This window comes from Liolophura sinensis, chromosome 7 (genome assembly GCF_032854445.1).
Source record: "Liolophura sinensis isolate JHLJ2023 chromosome 7, CUHK_Ljap_v2, whole genome shotgun sequence".
Classification (NCBI taxonomy): Eukaryota; Metazoa; Mollusca; class Polyplacophora; order Chitonida; family Chitonidae; genus Liolophura; species Liolophura sinensis.
The window spans coordinates 35,306,187-35,325,303 of record NC_088301.1 but is presented as its reverse complement, the minus strand read 5'-3'; the positions used below and the strand labels follow the sequence as shown (position 1 = coordinate 35,325,303).

The following is a 19,117-nucleotide window of genomic DNA, read 5'->3' as shown; positions in this document are numbered from 1 at the left end:
CCTAGCAAGAGCGTTAAAATTATTCTTCAATCCACCAACTGGAACTTACCGGAAAGAACGTCAGTCCTGTGTGATTCTCGAGCCCTTCATACCCTCCAAAACTGGTTATCTGATGAGTGGCACTTCCTGGACCTGGGGATCTACATCCTGTTCTTGTTGGGTTTCACGTTCCATCATCTAACATCCGCAGGAAGTGGACTAACAAGAGCTTTCTACGCAAGCGCTATCCTCTTGGCATATGGAAAGCTGATGCGATTTTGTGTTCTTTGGAAAACTGTTGCTACAAATTCAATACGTATTTATCTCATAGTGAGTGATTACTTTTGTACACCAGTAAATGTGAAAGTGGAATTTGTATTTGAAACGCCATCTTACGAATACATGTTCCACAAAAAATATTAAATCTTTACGCCATGGCAAGTTCAAGCAAGAAAAACTCAAGTTAGATCATTTCCACTCATACACATCAGACATGATCAGAGTGCTGTAAAAGTTCTCTGTAGATAAATAAGGGGTTGCAAATACGTCTGTTTTCTTCTTCAAATTTTCGTTGTAACAGAAGTACTCATCAAGTGATCCATTGGAACAACACAGTATATTAAATTGCACTGGAAAAAGTAAGTGTTTACTTTCTATCTTTCCTAATTTCAGGCCAGAAAACTGATTCCGTTGTTTTTCATCCTTCTGTTAGTGGCTGTTGGGTTTGGAGTGGCTTACATATCCGTGATCCAGCCATTTCACGCCCACAGCCAATCTCCTGAGCGAAATACGTACATGATCTTTTTTCGACCATTTTGGCATATCTTTGGAGCAATGCAGCTGGAGGACATGCATTACGGTTTGTATATGTTTATCTCTCAACCTCTCACGAAAAGCTCTTAGAGCATAGACGATAATACCTTTCGAAGAGTACATCCCATCACACTCCATGGGATCCTGTTCCCAACGACTTGCATGAAATACTACAACTTATCGAGATGCCACGAATTGCATGTGCATGCACCATTCTTATTTGTGATAACAGGACATTTCAGATCAGTGTGTATACTGACATTTCCTCTCTGACAAGTACTGACAGGTACACTGCACAAGTGGGCAAACGCCAAATATGAACTCTGTGACTGATCACAGACGTCAGTTGTTACTCCAGGTTTTACATTTTCACCTGATGTGTGCTGTATTTGTAACAGAAATTTCCATTTTCTGCTTGTTGTGCGGGCTAATTGATGGGTTACAGATGCGAAAAACAGTAATATATAAATTGTTTTAAGTAATTTTTGACAAACCTAAGTTTAGGCTTTAGAAATAACCTACCATGTCAATACTAAAGTTCATTTCTGCCCTATGGCAAATGTATTTGCATCTTTGAACTATGGTTTTAATGATTCTTTCAAAATTGCTCTTCAGGATTTCCGCAGCAGCGGTAGTGGGTAAGAAAACAGCCGAGTTATTTTGTCCCAGAGCACTTAATAACATCAGATATCTGCGATCGATGAAGGGTAGACGGCCTTACCACGGGCGCAAAGAAACTGCTACATAAATCAGACGCTATAATGAAATCCGAGCCCTGTTTCTTTATTATGACATTTATTGTATTCGACAACAAACCTTGTTTTAGCGTCGCGAAATGCTTATCCTGGTCAAGGTCACGTGGGCGAAACTTAATTCCAAACCATTAACCAATCAAGTGATATGGAACGCTGTTGATTTGACCAATGAAGAGTGAGGATGCAGACAGACATAACTCTAAATCACCAGCAATTCTACTGGATATGACAGCAGATCCTCTGTTTTAATTGGACAGCTTGACCTTTTGGTTAACTGATGGTTAATAAGACGACAGTCTAAGACAAAAGTTGTGAGTGACAGTCGATATCAAGTCTGTTGGTAGCCTTTCTCAAAGTGTCTCTGGGTAACGTAAAGCGTTTCAGCGCGTCGTAAACAGTGTTATGACTCATGGACTTATGCAGAAAGTCACATTTACCAATCTTGATTCCGTCTTTGCGGAATTAAACGTCAGTCTTTGCTTTCTTGAGAAAGATGAAAAGTTTTTACGTGCATAAACTCGAAATGAAAGCAATCTCAAAACTGAAAGCGTCAATGTTTGAAGATAATAAGGATTGGCGCACACTCAGTCACTGTCAAAATATCCGATTGTTCTCGTACATTTCTGTTTTTCCACCGCATAATTATAACTTCGGCGGAAAATTTCCACACACGTTGTCGAGGAAAGCAGTCTATGTGGCGAGATGTTCTTTGGCCTAATTAGCTTAGCATGTAGGTGCAGGGATTGACTTCAATTTTCCTACTTGGTTATTGGGTATTTGAAACTCGGTTAATCCTTTTTACGTTTCTTTCCACAGAAATGAAAACCGCTGCCCGCAACGCATGTTTAGAGGAAGATTTCAATATGTGGGATCCTGGAAAATGGACGAGTTGCTACACGGGCTGGATGGCGCCCATTTTTACTGCTTTGTTTGTCTTCCTTGCCAATCTCGTGCTGTTTACTTATATCATAGGAGTGGTGAGGTAGGCATCTAGGCCCTTCCTTTGGTAATCAGACTCTATCTAACGGCTTGATTTCTCCAATTAAAAAAAATGATCTTTCTAGAAGATAAATTTGTTCATGCTTGAGCTGATATTTTATAAACGCATACATCGATGGATGTTGGATACAAAAAAGTAGAAACCCGTTCGTCGCAGACTATCAAGCCATAGTGGAGAAATAAAGTAATGTCTGTAAATGCTACTTTTGTGATGAAAATAGTCTACGGTGATCAATTTTCCGAATCTATAGTCAAGTAACAGTTGTAAATGTTTTCAAAGGTACCGAAAATTATCAGTTTTGATAAATTTCTGTTTCAAATTGAAAGTGGTATATTTAACATTTTTCTCTATCTCAAACAAGATTTTTGTGAAAGTGATCGTTGATCGGCAGCATCGGTTATTTGAACTGAATAACTGACTGCATTGCATATGTAAATGACATATGTAAACTTCATTTCATGTGTATTGTTAAATTTGACACCAACTCGATATAAAGGTAGATATAGTAGCCATCTTAAAGTCAAAATGTCCACAGTAATAATATATTTTTGCCAAAGGGTATTGAAGGCCAAAGTATCATCAGAGATTATCCGCCATGTTGGCAAATAGGACGTGTTGATGAAAGCTTCTTCTGAAAAATGAAAATAAGTATTATGTTTGTTGAAGAATTCAATGTTGCCTTGTAATGTCTTATATCGGTTACCATGTTGTTTTGAATGTTACTTTAGCCATTACTACGGGAAAACAAAGGAACAGACAGAACGCATTTGGGCAACTGAAATCTTTAAGCTCATCAGTTGGTCGGCTCAACTCCCACTTCCACCCCCTCCACTGAACATTGTCTGGTTTATCATACGCTTTCTACTGACACTCATACTTTTGGTATACATTGGTGTATTGTGGATAGTGCGCAGGCGCAAACGGTACGACGAACCTGAGGAACTGATGGTTAACTACCCTGGATGTTTCTCAACATACCTCCATATTTTGTGGATGCTGACGTGGTTTTACCAAACCCCTTACACAAGTAAGTCTGTTAATTTGTAAGCGTTTCTCAATACGCCACCGCTATTGACCATGGACCCCTTGTGCAAGGGATTTCAATTTTGTCAACCCTATAGGAAATATTTAGAATCGCCACAAAATTAATATTAAGTACAAGTAATTGACTGCCAATTAGTACTTTTTGACTCGGCTTGCAAATATGTGCAATGCAATTGTATAAATAGGATGTTACGAGCATTTTTTCACATGTCGTTAGCAGCTGAATCATCCTTAATATGTACGAGTCAAATTTGACTAGAAATCCTTTGTGCAAACCGCGCAACCTCGTTTTACAATCAACTGAAAACTTAATTGTAGAGTCTACAATCGATCGTAGCTACAATCTATTTGTGCAAGCGGAACTAGTATGTTTTGTTTTTATGGAGAATCAATACTCTAAGGTTCCAAGATCAAAGTTTGAATGGCGGTACGACTCTTTATTGAATTTTATTAGTGGGACAAATTGTTGCACTTACAGAGTTAGGAATTTGTTGTTGTTTACAAGCACTTTTCGCGGGGCCTCCCTGGCCGAGGTATTAGCACGCCAGCACGACACAGTGACCCAGGAACTCATGCTGACTTCCTCGCCGGCCGTATGTGGAAGGTCTGCCAACAACGTGGGGATGGTCGTAGGTTTACCCCGGCTTTTGCCTGGCTACATCCCACCATAATGCTGGCCGCCTTCGCACAAGTGAAATATTCTTGAGTACGGCGTAAAACACCCATCAAATAAATAAACGAGCACTTTTCCTTTATCTCATATGCAATATATGACAACATTTGATTTCAAGAAGTTATTATATTGAGTGTAAGGAATGTATTAAATTGGTTCTGTCCACGGTTAGCTGGTATCACAGACGTAAGGTCATAAACCACATGTAGGATCTCATACAAATGCCGGAGAGCAAGTTTACAAACTTATGTCTTGGAGACAAAGCGAAGCGTGTAGCCTTTGCAACCTTTTGTTGTCTGTTCAGAATGCCTGGTTCATTATTGAGATCCACAGTATTTAAACTAATATTTTGCAATAAAAAGTCCGAACGGTGCAACTGAGTAATCAGTGAAGTTAATGGACAGGGACCATATGAGTTAAGTTGGTGTCAAGCTATGCCCAACTTTATTATACCTTTGTGAGTTTCTCTTTAAAGCGGTAGCTCGTAGCTCCGGGTATAAACGTATACCTGTTTTGTAAAAGTCCCCGAGGGTGAAAACGTTCTGCCTACACTCCAAAGCAAAGGTAGTACCACAGTGCGACCAAAAGGTCTATTGGTCTTTTTATGAACTGCCATCTTTCAATTAATTATAAGGTGACAATTTGATGAAGCCGTGGGTAGCTGGGTTTGTCCAGGCTTGTCCAGGCACCAGCAGAAGCGAATCAACAGTGAAATTGACCTTGGATTTAAGCATATATTATCTCCATTTCACAGTGGAGACTCAGGCAGACATTTATTTTAGTATGCTTTCTTTCTTTTCATTGTAGACTACGCCAAACCTGCAGCCCAAAAACGCCTTCTTTTAGAAAAAGTTATGGCGGACATGGATTTCAAGGAAGTGTTAAGTTCACCCACAGCAGTTCGTTGTTGAAAAGGAGACACTCCTCAAATATATATAGAAATAGATATTGGCACAGGAATACTCCCCGTTTTCAGCTGAATTGCGACTCCCGCCGAGTACGTAATGTGCAGTGTTATATTTGCACAAGAAAGGTAATGAACATTTCAATATTACAAACGTCAGAACAATAATATTGCCTTTGGTGAAAACGTATTATCTTAAGGTTATTCAACCTGACGGATTTGACAGTTTTAAGTTCACCCAATGTTAAGGGTTTATGCTTGAGTGAAGTACGTGACCAATACACTAATATTTAATGTACATATCTTCCATAATGTACTTGGGAAGAGTGACAGTTTCATCCTGTTCGTTAAAACATTGCTTTGTTGAGTTATGTGATTTAAAGCTTCAAACAGTTTCTGAAACCAGACTTTCTTTTATCTACAAATTACGGCGGAGTATTTCCTGAACGCCTTTCTTGAACGTTACCTTACACGAAGGTGTACATAATTCATCATTTTGATCTCGAAAACCTTTCCAGCGTACAATAGGCCATGACTTCCTGTGTGGTGATTACAGAATCAACGACTATGTTTTACTTTTCCGTTACATCCGTCACATGCTTTAAGGTATTAACCTCTATACCTGGTGTGAACTGATTGTTCTAAAGAAACAACTAGGGGACTCCGTTGCCGAGGGCATCAGCAATCCAGCACGGCGCAATGGCCCAGCAGCCTCAAACCAATGCGGTCAATGTGAGTTGAACTCATGCTGGCTTCCTCTCCGGTGGTACGTGGGAAGGTCTGGCAGCAACCTGTTTATGGTCGTGGGTTTCTGGCCGGTTTCCCCCCACCAAAATGCTGGCCGCCGTCGTATAAATGAAAGTTCTTGAGCAAGGCGTTAAAGACCAATCAAATAAATAAATAGAGAAACAACTATGACACAATGACATGTTAGATGTCTGCAGACAGCAGGAAAGGGCTTTGATTGTTTTCCCGTCATAATTGTAAAGAGAGTTAGCCCAGGCATGTGTATCAGTAACAGCATTGGGATTAATGACACTGTGCTTTCTTCAAAGGTGTAAATTTGATCTGTTGAATGCTGTGGACATTCAGAAGAAATTGTAATTATTTCATTATGATTATTATATATATGAACACAGTCGCTTATGATATACCATATTTATTGGAGTTAGGACATAGTGCCATGATTTGCTACTGTCAACGAATGCAAGTATTTGATAACTTAGGAGGTTACTTTTCGAAATTGAATAGCATTTTCTTAATATAATTTCGGTTATTATATCACAATTAAAACAATGTTTTACTGGCACATCACAATGCAAGCTGCAAAAATATGCTTCATTGTTTATTTCGCACTGTTAAACTGTTGATCTGGTCCTGTGATTTTACATTACGTGTTTTAATATCAAAATTTTTCTTACAACGTAAGAGATATAAGAATGCAGTCGTACATAATATATACGGTCTGATATAGAAAACCAAGTTTGATTATTACAAAATACAAAATCATTGACAGCAAAGCAGCAGTGTGTAGATTCAGAGTTATCTCCCGTGACTCAATAGATACGCCAATCTTTAACAGGCCCTCCATTAATAAAGTTCGAATATCACTGTAAATTTATAACGAAATCATAATTACATTTGTCTGTAGTTATAAACGCTGTAACATAGATTTTTTATATGCGTTATAGGCTAAAACCTCTGCTGTTTGATTAAGCACTATAGCTACGAGATACTAAAATGGGCTGCTAGAAAGGGCATCGAACCCTTAAAACTTCTAATACGTTCATGTGAATGAGATACTGCTAAAATATAATATAATATAATAGACGAATACGTAAAACACTTGTTGGTATTAATTGTACACATATTATAGCTTTATACACAGATAAAGTATTGTTACTGCTCTGAAATATATATTCAAGACAATGGATCTTTGTTTTTCATAACTAACACGGAAAAACAATATTGTTAGTTTTCCCGATGATATACTAGTGGTCCACTATTCATTCAGTTCTACGCTGCCAAAAGCCATATCCAAATGCCCCTCGCAGTTTGTCACATAAATATACGGCGGATTTACAAACTTTACATTATTACTAATTAAAATAATGACTAATTACCTGTTGTTATCTATTGTGAATAAATGTTTATCCAGAATTTGACCTTGTTTGTGATGTCTGTTATTCGTATGCGACAGTTTACAGTACCATATGGTTTAAAAGGTTATCAGTAATATCATTGTTTCATCACTCATACGTCTATGGTAAACATATCAATTTCAGTAGCTTTCCACTCAGGACAAACAGTTAGCGCTGCAGTCTGAATGATACATATAGTTCACTACTGTAAACTTTCCATCATATTTGCAGACTAGTCGAAAGCCATTGATCCCAGAAACCTAAACCTCAGTTCATGTTGTAACGGTACTTCCTATACTGATACCCATTTACATGTAAATATAGAACTGTAATAGTAGAGGGCGTATACAACCTTTCAATTTGGGCGTTATTGGGGAATAAACTGCCGTTTATTCTGAAGTAGATGTACTAAATTTCCTTTCCAGACATCACTCAGATATTAGTTTTGAAAGGACAAGACCAACGACAAGGACAAGACGACGATTGGGATTCAGTTGTTCGTAGGTCTTTTTTCAAAAACAACTGACCCTAACCCATTTAAATCAGTTTTATTGTGTAGACATTGCAACAACATAATACACCTGTCAGCGTACATTGTCTGACGTTGAGGGAGAGGTGTGTTGTAGCTATTTGTCAAAAGATATATGTATACACGTACTTTATATCATAGACCATTGAACAACACGTACGAATGTATGCAGTGGCGTCTAAAAATTGAAATTAACATCACTGCATTTTTTTTATTTTACCTAATTCTGCTTAAGCCGTGGTGATAGGGACATGTAATTTGCTACTGTTTAAGCATTTACATCAGCAGTTAAAATAAAGCCCTAACTGACATAAACTGACAAGAGGCAGTATTTCCTCCGTTGCGTGTGACCATTTGCGAGCTATCGCGCTGCCGCTACTGCTCTGTTTTTCCTCTCTATGCTGTGCGTCTTTATAATGTTCTTACAGTCAAACTCCGTAAAAATTCGTTTGTCGCGTGGACGGTGTGGTCAGAATAGTCCAGTGTAATGATTTTTTCCCTGATATATCCACACTTTGGTGTTTAGGTTTATTTGTTATCTTCTCAACACCAGATGGTGCTTCCACTTAAAACTACTCGGATTCTTCAAGGTTGATTTTCTCATGATGTTAATGACATTTGCACCTGCGATGTTTACTAATGGTGGGTAACACCATACCCTCAGTATCGTCAGACTACTCAGCTGCAAAATGTTCCATACCTGAAGACATTTCTCCGCCAAATGGCCTCCGATGGCCTGTTGGGAATAAAATATGGCCTTGCATTGTCAAGTGAATGCTATACTCCATGGATATCACTGTTCGACTGTCAGGTTAAAGATTTTGCCATTTACACACCTGGGTTCATGTTTTGTTAAAAACAACAGATGACACCTGTTAAATGCTAAATGGTAAACAATAAGCCCGTCTGATCAAACGTAAATGTCATACGGCCGATTGAAGTTTCAGTCATGCTTTAAAATGATAAGCTTATGTATTAAATTTATTTGATTTATTTGATTGATGTTTTACGCCGTACTCAAGAATATTTCACTGGTACGACGGCGGCCATCATAATGGCAGGAGAAAACCGGACAGAACCCCGGGGAAACCCACGACCATCCGCAGGTTGCTGGACTTATGTATTAAAAGCAGTCACATCTAGAAAGCCATGGCTCAGTTGACGCCTTATTTTTGTCCAATCAGTTTGCCTCAACTTTCAGTCTTCCGGGCGAAAACTCAACTGAGCTGTTTCCTGTTTGGAGTATTTGGGCCAAACCCATTTCACTAATCTAGATCATTTAAGTGCTCAAGCCCATCGACGATAACCCTCGTTACACCACCAGATTACCTACTCTCAGAAGTTTCCAAGAATTTGGTAGTCTTTATCTCTCTTGTGATAGTAGTTTGTTTGGCATGGTAAACATCATCCTTATCTTATGCAATGATATTTTCGATTCTCACATAGCTGTTACTCTTATAATCTTTTCATTTAAAGTAAACTACTTATGCAGGATGGCAGGTTGACCAGATACCAATACTGTACAATAAGATATAGATTCATGTGACCAGACTGTGTATGTTGCAATGTGGTAGCGATTTTCTGGATACGACCTATCCAGATAGACAGTAAATTACATGTCTGAAAATGTTAGTAGTATTTATGGAAAGTACCACTATAATGGTTTGTCTTTGACAGATATCAAATTTCCAGAAACTACTTTTGTACTTTGTTAGGAAAGCTTTAATGTGAAGTGAGCTTTATGGAATCATAAACTTTATCAAGGACAGAGTTTCAAATTCGTTAGTCATTGTGAAAGCACCAGAAGGATAAAGCGCATAATATGGATTTAGAGCTATTAGATCGTCCTTTGTAACTACTAGTACAATGGACAGGGTAATCCATACTTAAGAACCGGTTTTCCGTAGTACCTCTGGATCACTTTAGTTGAACCACTCTTACTAAAGACTGTGGCATTTACAGCTGTTATTTCCAAGAAAGCACGGTACAATTAGATCATTCATCGACGCTTATATCGATTTTCCTTGGAATTGTTCTTTGGGATAAAAATCAATTTAGAGTTACCCTTTAAGTCATCCGCAATATGATGAGTCCTTCGATGCCCTTGATCCTTTCGGCCAGTCATTGAACTTATATGCTTAAAGTTTCTGGTATATAACCGTATAATTGACGTTAAGCTCACTTCACGCAGGAAAAAAAATGTCAATATATTCCTCCTTGTAAAACTTCTACTGATAATGGTAATATAAATGCCGATTCTTTATGTCACTGTTTCTTGTGCCAGCCCCCCCCCCCCCCCCCCATCATGTTGAGTTTTGTCATTTTCCTCTGTATTGAACATCAATCTGCCATTTCCATCCCCCAAACTGTCAATTAAATCAGCACTGCGTCAGATCAGAACGCATCGAGACCGGCTGACATGTCCCCTTCCTACTTCGGTTTACTTAATTGATCTCAAAAAAGAAGAAAGCGAGTTAACCCTGGCGTTAACATACGATGACGTACGTCAAGTTATCGAGAGCGAATCTAATTTATAGGTCTGTTGACTTAGAGAAACTCTTGAAAACGCTTCCGTCTGGGAACCTCTCTCAGAATCTGCGTAACCCGAGTTTAATTGTCTCCTATAGGCCATCAATTACGGTGACGTTAAGGTTAACCAACAGGTCAGCGTCCAACGCGAACGTCGAAACTGCAGGCGGTTAGCGTGGAACACAACTTGAACATTAAAGAACTGGCATAAAGTCAACAATATACTCTAACTACGTAGCAAAGCCTCTTTTTACATTGGCTTATGGATTCTATATTGTCGCAATGTCAGGGATAACAACCATTTAAATGTTCCCTAAAATATATTTAAAAGTCATTCATTGCAATATACTGCCGTTGTTTGAGAGGCGTTTCTCCTGCAACTAAACGTGCAATGACTTCAAGCAGCATCACATTTTAGTAACTTAACTTAGTAACTTCATCATGAAATATTGGTATATAGAATTTATTCATTTAAACTATTCTATTGGCCTGGCAGCAACCTGTGGATCGTTGTAGGTTTCTTCTGTGGTCTGTCCTGGCGCAATAACCCAGAAGCCTCTCACCAATGTGGTCGCTCTGAGAGTCCAGCTGATTCTATCTTCCTCTCGGGCCGAACGCAACCTGCAGATGGTCTTTGGTTTCGTCCAAGCCCTGCCCGTATTCGTCCCACCAGAATGCTGCCCCCCCCCCCACCCCCCTTTCGTATAAGTGAAATAAGAGAGGGTACAGCGTAAAACACCAATCAAAACAAATCAAATAAAAATAGTACATTCTTCTGGTAACATAGCAAAGTTGTTTGTGGATGTGAGTACAGCTTTATTTATAAATGTATTAACTTACATGTTACGTTATGCTCACTATGAAGCAACAAGTAGCCTCAAAACTCTTTCGAATCTCAAGGTTGCCAAAGTATTAGGGAACACAATTCGAGTGTAGGGAAAATGATGTCTAAACGATTGCGTAGCGTAACTCGTTTGCTTCTATTGTAACAGCGTGGTAACTCATATCTTCAGCGAAAACACAAAAATAAAATCAATTTTCTATGCTAACCCCAGGAAGAGAAACAGAACCTATTACAAGTCATTTGGGGTTGTCTTTATGTTGACTAACAAAAAGATATGGGACACCGACGCAAGCGAAAAATTAGCCTGAGATTGTATTAGATGAGAAGGAGGATAGTTAATCGACTTAGAAATAGATGGGTCTGGACGATAGCCAGAAAAGCGCGACCCGAGCAACAATTTGAGCTGCGTTTTTATGTGATCGGTTATTTTCTCTTTGTGCAAGATAAAAAGCCATGACAGTATAGGAAAAACACGCCTCTGTATTCTATTTAGGAACAAATTTTGGTATTATATGCTTGTCAGCACGCGTGCATTTGAGATATTGTTTTCGTTATTGCATTCTTATTTGTGGTGTTGTTATGAATGCAAAATATGATGAAAATTAAAAGCGTTTCACTCCGCAGAATATAGAATGTCTTCCCTGCATCAGTGAAAAACCTTGACTGCTTCTCTCTTACATGTTACCAGCTTTATCTTACATATTCGTTTGGGTGCTGTGCTTTAGAATGTCGAACCTGACGAACAGATATTTCACTGATCGCAATGGTCATTGACGTATGTCAAGTTGCGGACCTAAGAATTCGTGTCCAACTCGACAAAATCGACTTCAGCGTAAAACAGGGCGTAGGCCGACTTGCAATCGTAAACAACTTGGTACAAATCGACGCAGCCGACCTACACGTAGCGTTTATGTCCAAAAGTTTGACACAACCTTACAGGCTGCGTCTGATCAGATTCAGTTTCTGTACGCCTGGGAACGCCTGGAACCGGAATCTTTGATGGATCGTTCTGAAGTGTTGTATGCTGGTAAGCGGACCGTTCTTCGGCGCATCTTTCTGCTGGTGATTTTAATGTACTGCTGTTCTATACACTCTTTCGGTATTCACTACAAGAAAATAACTAAGCTATTCTCATGAATTCAGTAGATTTATTTCATCTGCAAATATGAAACCGCGCTCGAGTTAAATTTCTATGGAAGCCTGTTGCGACCACATTATTCAGCGTTGGATATTTTTTTTGTTTTTTTTCGACGGAAACTCTTTTGGACCACATTAAAACTGATGACAAATTGGAGAAGTTGCACACAGGATCTGTTACAATTACTGCACTGTTCTCCGAGTGCTGGTGAGTAAATTACTGTGAAGTATACTGTTCGCGATAAACAGTATGGCGTAAATAAATACTAAATAACTGTGAAGTCTGCTACAATTATCTTTCACTGTGTGCTTGTGACTGATATTTATTTATTTATTTATTTATTTATTTATTTATTTATTTGATTGGTGTTTTACGCCGTACTCAAAAATATTTCACTTACACGACGGCGGCCAGCATTATGGAGGGAGGAAACCGGGCAGAGCCCGGGGGAAACCCACGACCATCCGCAGGTTGCTGACAGACCTTCCCACTTACGGACGGAGAGGAAGCCAGCATGAGCTGGACTTGAACTCACAGCGACCGCATTGGTGAGAGGCTTCTGGGTCATTACGCTGCCCTAGCGCGCTAACCGACTGAGCCACGGAGGCCCCCTTGTGACTGATAGATACTGCTGCAAATCGTTGCGTCTCTTAACCCCTACCCACAATATGGCGGAGGCTCCTGTCCTTCCTAGATTCCACACTAATGTGCACCTTCTCCAAAGACTGCATATGAGTGGCAATTTAGGTCATAACAGGAAGAAGTGGAGACAAGTATGGGGCTCATACGAAATCGTCGCTAACTAAGTGGATCAAGACAACAAATACCGTGTTGCCACCTTTGTTACCTGCATTGGTCCTGATGCCTTGGAAGTTTTTAATGATTTACCTTTTGAAAACGAGGAAGCTGGCCAGGACAAGGTTACTATTCTTCGACTCATGGAAAGACATTGTTTAGGAGAAACCAGTGTCATTTATGAACGGTATGTGTCCAACAATCTGTGCAACGGAAAACCGACTCTTTTGACACTTATGCTACTAAACTTAGAGCCCTAAGCACGCACTTGTAACTTTTATGATCTACACGATGATCAGAGACAGAATTGTGTGTGGCGTGCGAGACAACAGTGCACGAAAGAAGCTCTCTCTCAAAAAATGCATCGACGTGTGTCTAGTTGCTGAATTAACTGCTACCCAAGTCAAAGCTATGACTAGAAAGCACTAGGATATCTTTTACTCGAAGAAATCTGCCAAGAAGTCTCGTGGACATCAACATTCTCGCACAATGTCTGCAAAGAGTAACTCAGTAAGAAAAAAACGTCTGCACCACTGAAGTATAACTGCACTTCTATTACCCTTCGATTCCTTTTTATTACATACAACGCACGGCTTGGCAATGTGCCAAGTGTACATTATCTACGTCGTGAGATACCCTAATCATGAGACAGAAGCGTTTGACGTCTGGACGGGTCTAAAGGAGAAAAGTGTCAGCTTAGAGATGATTTAAAGCCCATATGGACGTTTGAATGCTACACAATAAGAGATAATAATGGTTTCACGAAATGTTTTTTTACATACGGACCTGATAATTCTTCCTGCGAGTCTTTCTTTCAGCGGCCTCTCCTAAACGTCCCAGTTGACCACAAACCATGGTATGGCAATCAACCAATGGGTTACAAAACGATCGGATCCATGATGTCTGATATTTCCCGCGATGCGATACTTAGCCGCCGGTACACAAATCACTGCGTCCGGGCTACGACAGCCACAGTTCTTGCTAATGCAGGGATTTCTGTGGTGGACGTTATGTCTGTGACAGGCCACCGCAATGAATCCAGTGTACGGAGTTATGTCACCAAACCGTCCGTTTCAAAACGCCGTGAAATCAGCACTATCCTGCATGGTTCAAGTGTGTTATCAGAAAATGCTGAACGTGAAAATGCCGTTGAGTAAAAATACTCCCATGTCAGTCACGCCACTCCCAGTGCAAATGCCCAACGCTGTCGACTATAATGTAACAGTAGCAATACCATCCAAATGGCAAACTCCCAGTTTTCAGTCACGCCTCAAAGTTTTGGAGGGCTGTTCAACAATGCAACAATAAATAACAGCACAGTTCACATCAATTTCACATCCGCTGGATAGCTCCGGACTGGTTGCAGATCGTCCTTTTCAACCATCAAACCTTGTTTGATGTTTATCCGTGTTAAACTGTTGTTTTTTTTCACAATGTTCAGTCCGTTTACTCATCTTTTCTCTCCGCAAACGCTATTGTCTGACTGCCGCCAATATATTGCCGTTTACCCAGATCTTCAAATCTGGTACATCATGTGGCCTTTATGCATGAGTGTGACGCGAAAAATATAACGTAACTGGTACGGCGCACCGAGTGAAACGTGCACGGAGCTGGTTTAATGTACATATAACTTTGTACGGAGTGCGTCATTGCAAATTTAAATTGTGATAGCCATCCATATGTCTATCACACATATCTATGATGCTGTTATTGTTTTGTTATTTATCATCATATGTTGAGAAATTAACATTGAATTGAAAATGTGAACTGAAGTGTTCCATTATTTCAACATTCGTTACCCAGTGTTTATGAATTTGATACAGAATACAACACGACCGCAAAGCCTTTACACAAGTAAACAAAATAAAATTCAGTATCAAACTATTGTTAACCTAATTTTGTGTGTTTCGATTATTATTTTCGTACGTAATTCAGACTTTAATTACGTTTAAATCGTTGAACTCCCCACTTTTGTTGTCGTTTTGCTAATCCAGAGGTTTCCAGTTCCTTTAGCTCTGTCAGACAGAGTTTGGGAAAAGTGTGGTCGCTGTTTGACACCGTGCCTGTCTCACCGAGCCTACCCTTCTGAAGCAGGAAAATATGAAAGCAACTCTGCAGATGTTTTATTTTATAGTGCTATATTTTATAATCGGAATTGTTTTCGAGCAACAAACGTACTCTTTTCATTATTCTATCCTAGTCGTGAAGCACGTCCGTAATATTTAGCATCGCATTTTAACACCCCCTGTAAAACACATCATGGTTTAGTCCAGACTTAGATCACGCCCCTTTAGAACGTTCGGTTGGACAAAAACAACGTTTCAGGGAAAGTGGGTGCGTTTTGTGCTGTTAATCTATACCGCAATGGAGTTTTTGTTATAGTTACGAAAACATATTTCTGCTACCAAGGTAATAGATAATGTTCGGGTCATGGTAGTCTAACGGTAGTTGTACATCAAACCGATGTGGAAGAGTTTACAAATTTACAAGTTTTAGAGTTTGGGAAAACAAATTTTAGGTCTAAAACATTTGTAAACCTGACGCGAACATTATTTCTTAAATTCATCTGTCCACAAGGGAAAACTGCCCAGCTAAAACGTGTAACAACTGTGACAAGCTCTCTCATTTTGCATCTAAATGTTCTAACCGAGGACAATCTGGAAAACACAGGGCATATGAAGTTGAAACATGCTCTAAGATCATTGCGACTCTCAACTTGGACGGCCAAGCCAAACAGTTTCAGATAGATTCAGGAGCCACTTGCAACGTAAATTCTCAACACCATCTTCCTCAAGGTGCTAAAAATCGCAAATCTGATGTGAAACTCAGAACTCAAACATTACAGCCCTCGGGAGAGCCAAACTCAAACTTGTCAATCCTAAGAATTCCAAGAAATACAGATGAGACTGTTGTTCTACCGGATCATCGAGTACCGCTGATTGGATCTCGATCAGCACAACAAATGAAGTTCCTTAAAGTGATGTATGAGAACATCTTGGAAGTCAACGAGGATGAACACAATGCTGTAGTTCAACTCAACCCATCTAAACAGGGACCGACCAAGGAAGACATTCTAGACAAGGAAGACAAGTTTCACAGATGTCTTTTCTGGAGATGTAGGTCAGATCAAACAGAAACTGGAAATCGACAGCACTGTTACACCTGTCAAACAAACGAAGGATTCCACACGCATTCAGAAAAGAATTGAAAGCTGAACTGGACAGATTGGAGAACCTCAATGTAATAACGCCTGTCAGCACACCAACACATTGGGTGTCAATCCTGGTTATCGTCAAGAACCCCAGTGGAAAACCCAGAATATGCACCCACTGAAGAAAGCGCTCAAACGAATCCACTATCCTCTGCCAGTTATGGAAGACTTACTACCGGAACTTACTAATGCCAAGGTTTTTTTCAAAGCTGGACCTGAGAAATGGATTTTGGCATGTCCCTCCCGAACAAGAATCAAGTTACCTCAACACTTTCGAAACCACCTATGGGCGGTATAGATGACTACGCCTTCCTTTCCGTATCTCGCCTTCACCGGAAATTTTCCAACATTGTCTGGATAAAGCCCTTCAGACGTTACCTGGTACATTTCGGGTGACGGACGACCTTCTTGTTACGGGCGAGGGATCGTACGAGGAAGCCATCGACAACCATGAGAATCGATTCATACAACTGATGGAGAGATGCATACAACAAAACATTCGCCTAAACCCTGACAAAATTAAACTGAAAGAACGATAGGTATCATCGAACATGTGCTTTCGGCAGAAGGTCTCAAACCAGACCCAAAGAAGGTGGAAGCTATCCTGAAAATGCCAAAACCAAGTGACGTGCAAGGTGTGCAACGTGTCATTGGTGTGGTCAATTATCTTTTTAAGTTCGTAAAAGTACTATCGACATGAGCCCCTCAGACAACTGACTAAGCGTGATGTGGAGTTGTCATCGAATGCTAACCACGACCAAACCTTCATCGCAATCCAGAAAGCCATCACGGAAGCCCCAGTTCTCAAGTACTACAATGAGAAGGAAGACATCACACTATGGACCGATGCTTCTGAAACCGGTCTTGGTGCTACACTCCTTCAATGAGGTCAACCCGTTGCATACGGATGCCAAGCTCTTACCTCGACCGAGCGCAACTATGCTCAAATGGAAAAAAAAACTCTTTCACCAAATTCAACCAGTACTTATAAGAACGCCTTGACTCATGGATTCTAGAGTGACCATAAGCCTCTAGAGCAATAAGGCTTTCTTTAGTTCTACTCTTTATAAAGGTTACCACTCATGGGATGTTACATTATTTATTGAATTACTTGAATTTCTCATTAATAACATCTATGTGAAATTCAGAGATACCATTTACCAACAGTGCATAGGTATTCCAATGGGTACCAGTTGCACGCCTCTTTTGGCAGACCTATACCTGTTTTTATATGAATACGACTATTTGCAGAAATTACTTAAAAGTAATATCTTTAAAGCTCGATCCTTTTCATTTACCAAGCGGCATATTGATGATCTACTGGCGTTAAATAATCTCCATATTGCTGAAGCGGTGAAGGAAATCTATCCGCCTTCATTGGATTTAAAGGAGACAACAGATAGTCCTGATGGTACGTCTTAATTGGATCTATATCTGTACAAAGAAGAACAAGGTCTCCTTTAACGCTGCCTTTACGATAAAAGGGATAATTCCAATTTTGATATTGTAAATTATCCTTATTTAGGTAGCAATATACCAAAGGGTCCTGCATATGGCGTATACATATCTCGCCTTGTAGCATTTGTCAGATCTTGCGTTAATTGGGATGATTCCAATCTGCGTCACAAGTTGCTAGTTCAAAAACTAGTTTGTCAAGGATACTCCATCAAACGCCTTCATTCTAAGTTTCTCAAATTTTACAAAGAGTATAACACTCTCGTTGGCAGGTATGGACAGAGCGTTCAGAATCTCTGGCGATCTGCATTGTGATCAACCACATAGACGGCGCTGTTATCCCTATGTACATATCTATCACGTACATGGTATTTAACAACATAGATGGCGCTGGTTTCTCAGTGTACCCGTCTTGTATGTCATGTGTAACATCATAGACGGCGCCTCTTGTACCATGAGATCTTTACATATTAACGGGAAAGACGTAATCGTCCGTTACTTTTGAATCACAATCTGATCGGTTAGGGTCTGTAACGCTCGTCATTTTCAAACTGTATCTAATACCGCTTAACCTGGGGCTAGAGGCCGTAAAAATAGTCATGCACATTACATCAGCATGATGCCTTTATGAACAGTTGCAATTAAAGCGCGACTGAGATACTTGTTTAATTGTTATTTGACTTGGAACTCATTCACGGACTACGAATTCGAACTTTGATATGGAATTCATGTCTGGATTATTCATTGTCTACCCGGCATCATTGAAAACTGATCACCGCTTCTCTCTTGTGTGTTATAGGCTATATTTCTTATTTGTATAATTTCTTACATACCTTTCTCTTTGGGAGTTGGTGTTAAACGTTGTTTTGGAAATGGATCTTGCGATTATCGACTTGGAACGCCTTTTACGGACTACGAATGGTATATGAATATCGGACTTGACGCTTATATCTAGAATCCATCCTGAAAAGGCCATTGGTGACTGTCCCAAAACGCCTACAGCGCATGCCGTTAGGACTCCAGCAACATGACTATACGATCGTCTATAAGAAAGGCAACGAGATGCACATCGCCGGCACTTTGCCTAGAGCATACCTGCCTACTACTGAAGAGCCTGAAGGATCAGGTGGATGTCATAGCGCTCGCAGACAACTCCCCAACCGAAACTGATCTTGAATCCATCAACATGGTCGAGTATTTACCAATCTCGGAACCTAACATTGCCGAAATTCAGAGAGAGACAAACCTCGATCCGACACTACAGAATTTGAAAACCCTCATTTTAAATGAATGTCCAGACCATAAAC

General features: G+C 39.9%; 1 protein-coding gene across 1 annotated transcript; it reads left to right on the top strand.

Moving 5' to 3' along the window:
• The first annotated feature begins 764 nt into the window (after nt 1-764).
• On the top strand, nt 765-7,321 carry LOC135471656 (transient receptor potential channel-like). The gene is made up of 4 exons (XM_064750965.1): nt 765-838; nt 2,364-2,529; nt 3,276-3,574; nt 5,072-7,321. Exons 1-4 carry the CDS (start codon nt 775-777, stop codon nt 5,173-5,175), a joined length of 633 nt encoding a protein of 210 aa, XP_064607035.1. The 5' UTR covers nt 765-774; the 3' UTR covers nt 5,176-7,321.
• Nucleotides 7,322-19,117: the final 11,796 nt, after the last annotated feature.

Excerpts from the sequence above, each read along its gene's own strand:
- LOC135471656 (XM_064750965.1), top strand. The coding sequence starts at position 775 with ATGATCTTTTTTCGACCATTTTGGCATATCTTTGGAGCAATGCAGCTG. Across the intron at positions 839-2,363 it reads GCTGGAGGACATGCATTACG|AAATGAAAACCGCTGCCCGC; the intron begins GTTTGTATATGT and ends TTCTTTCCACAG. Across the intron at positions 2,530-3,275 it reads TATATCATAGGAGTGGTGAG|CCATTACTACGGGAAAACAA; the intron begins GTAGGCATCTAG and ends ATGTTACTTTAG.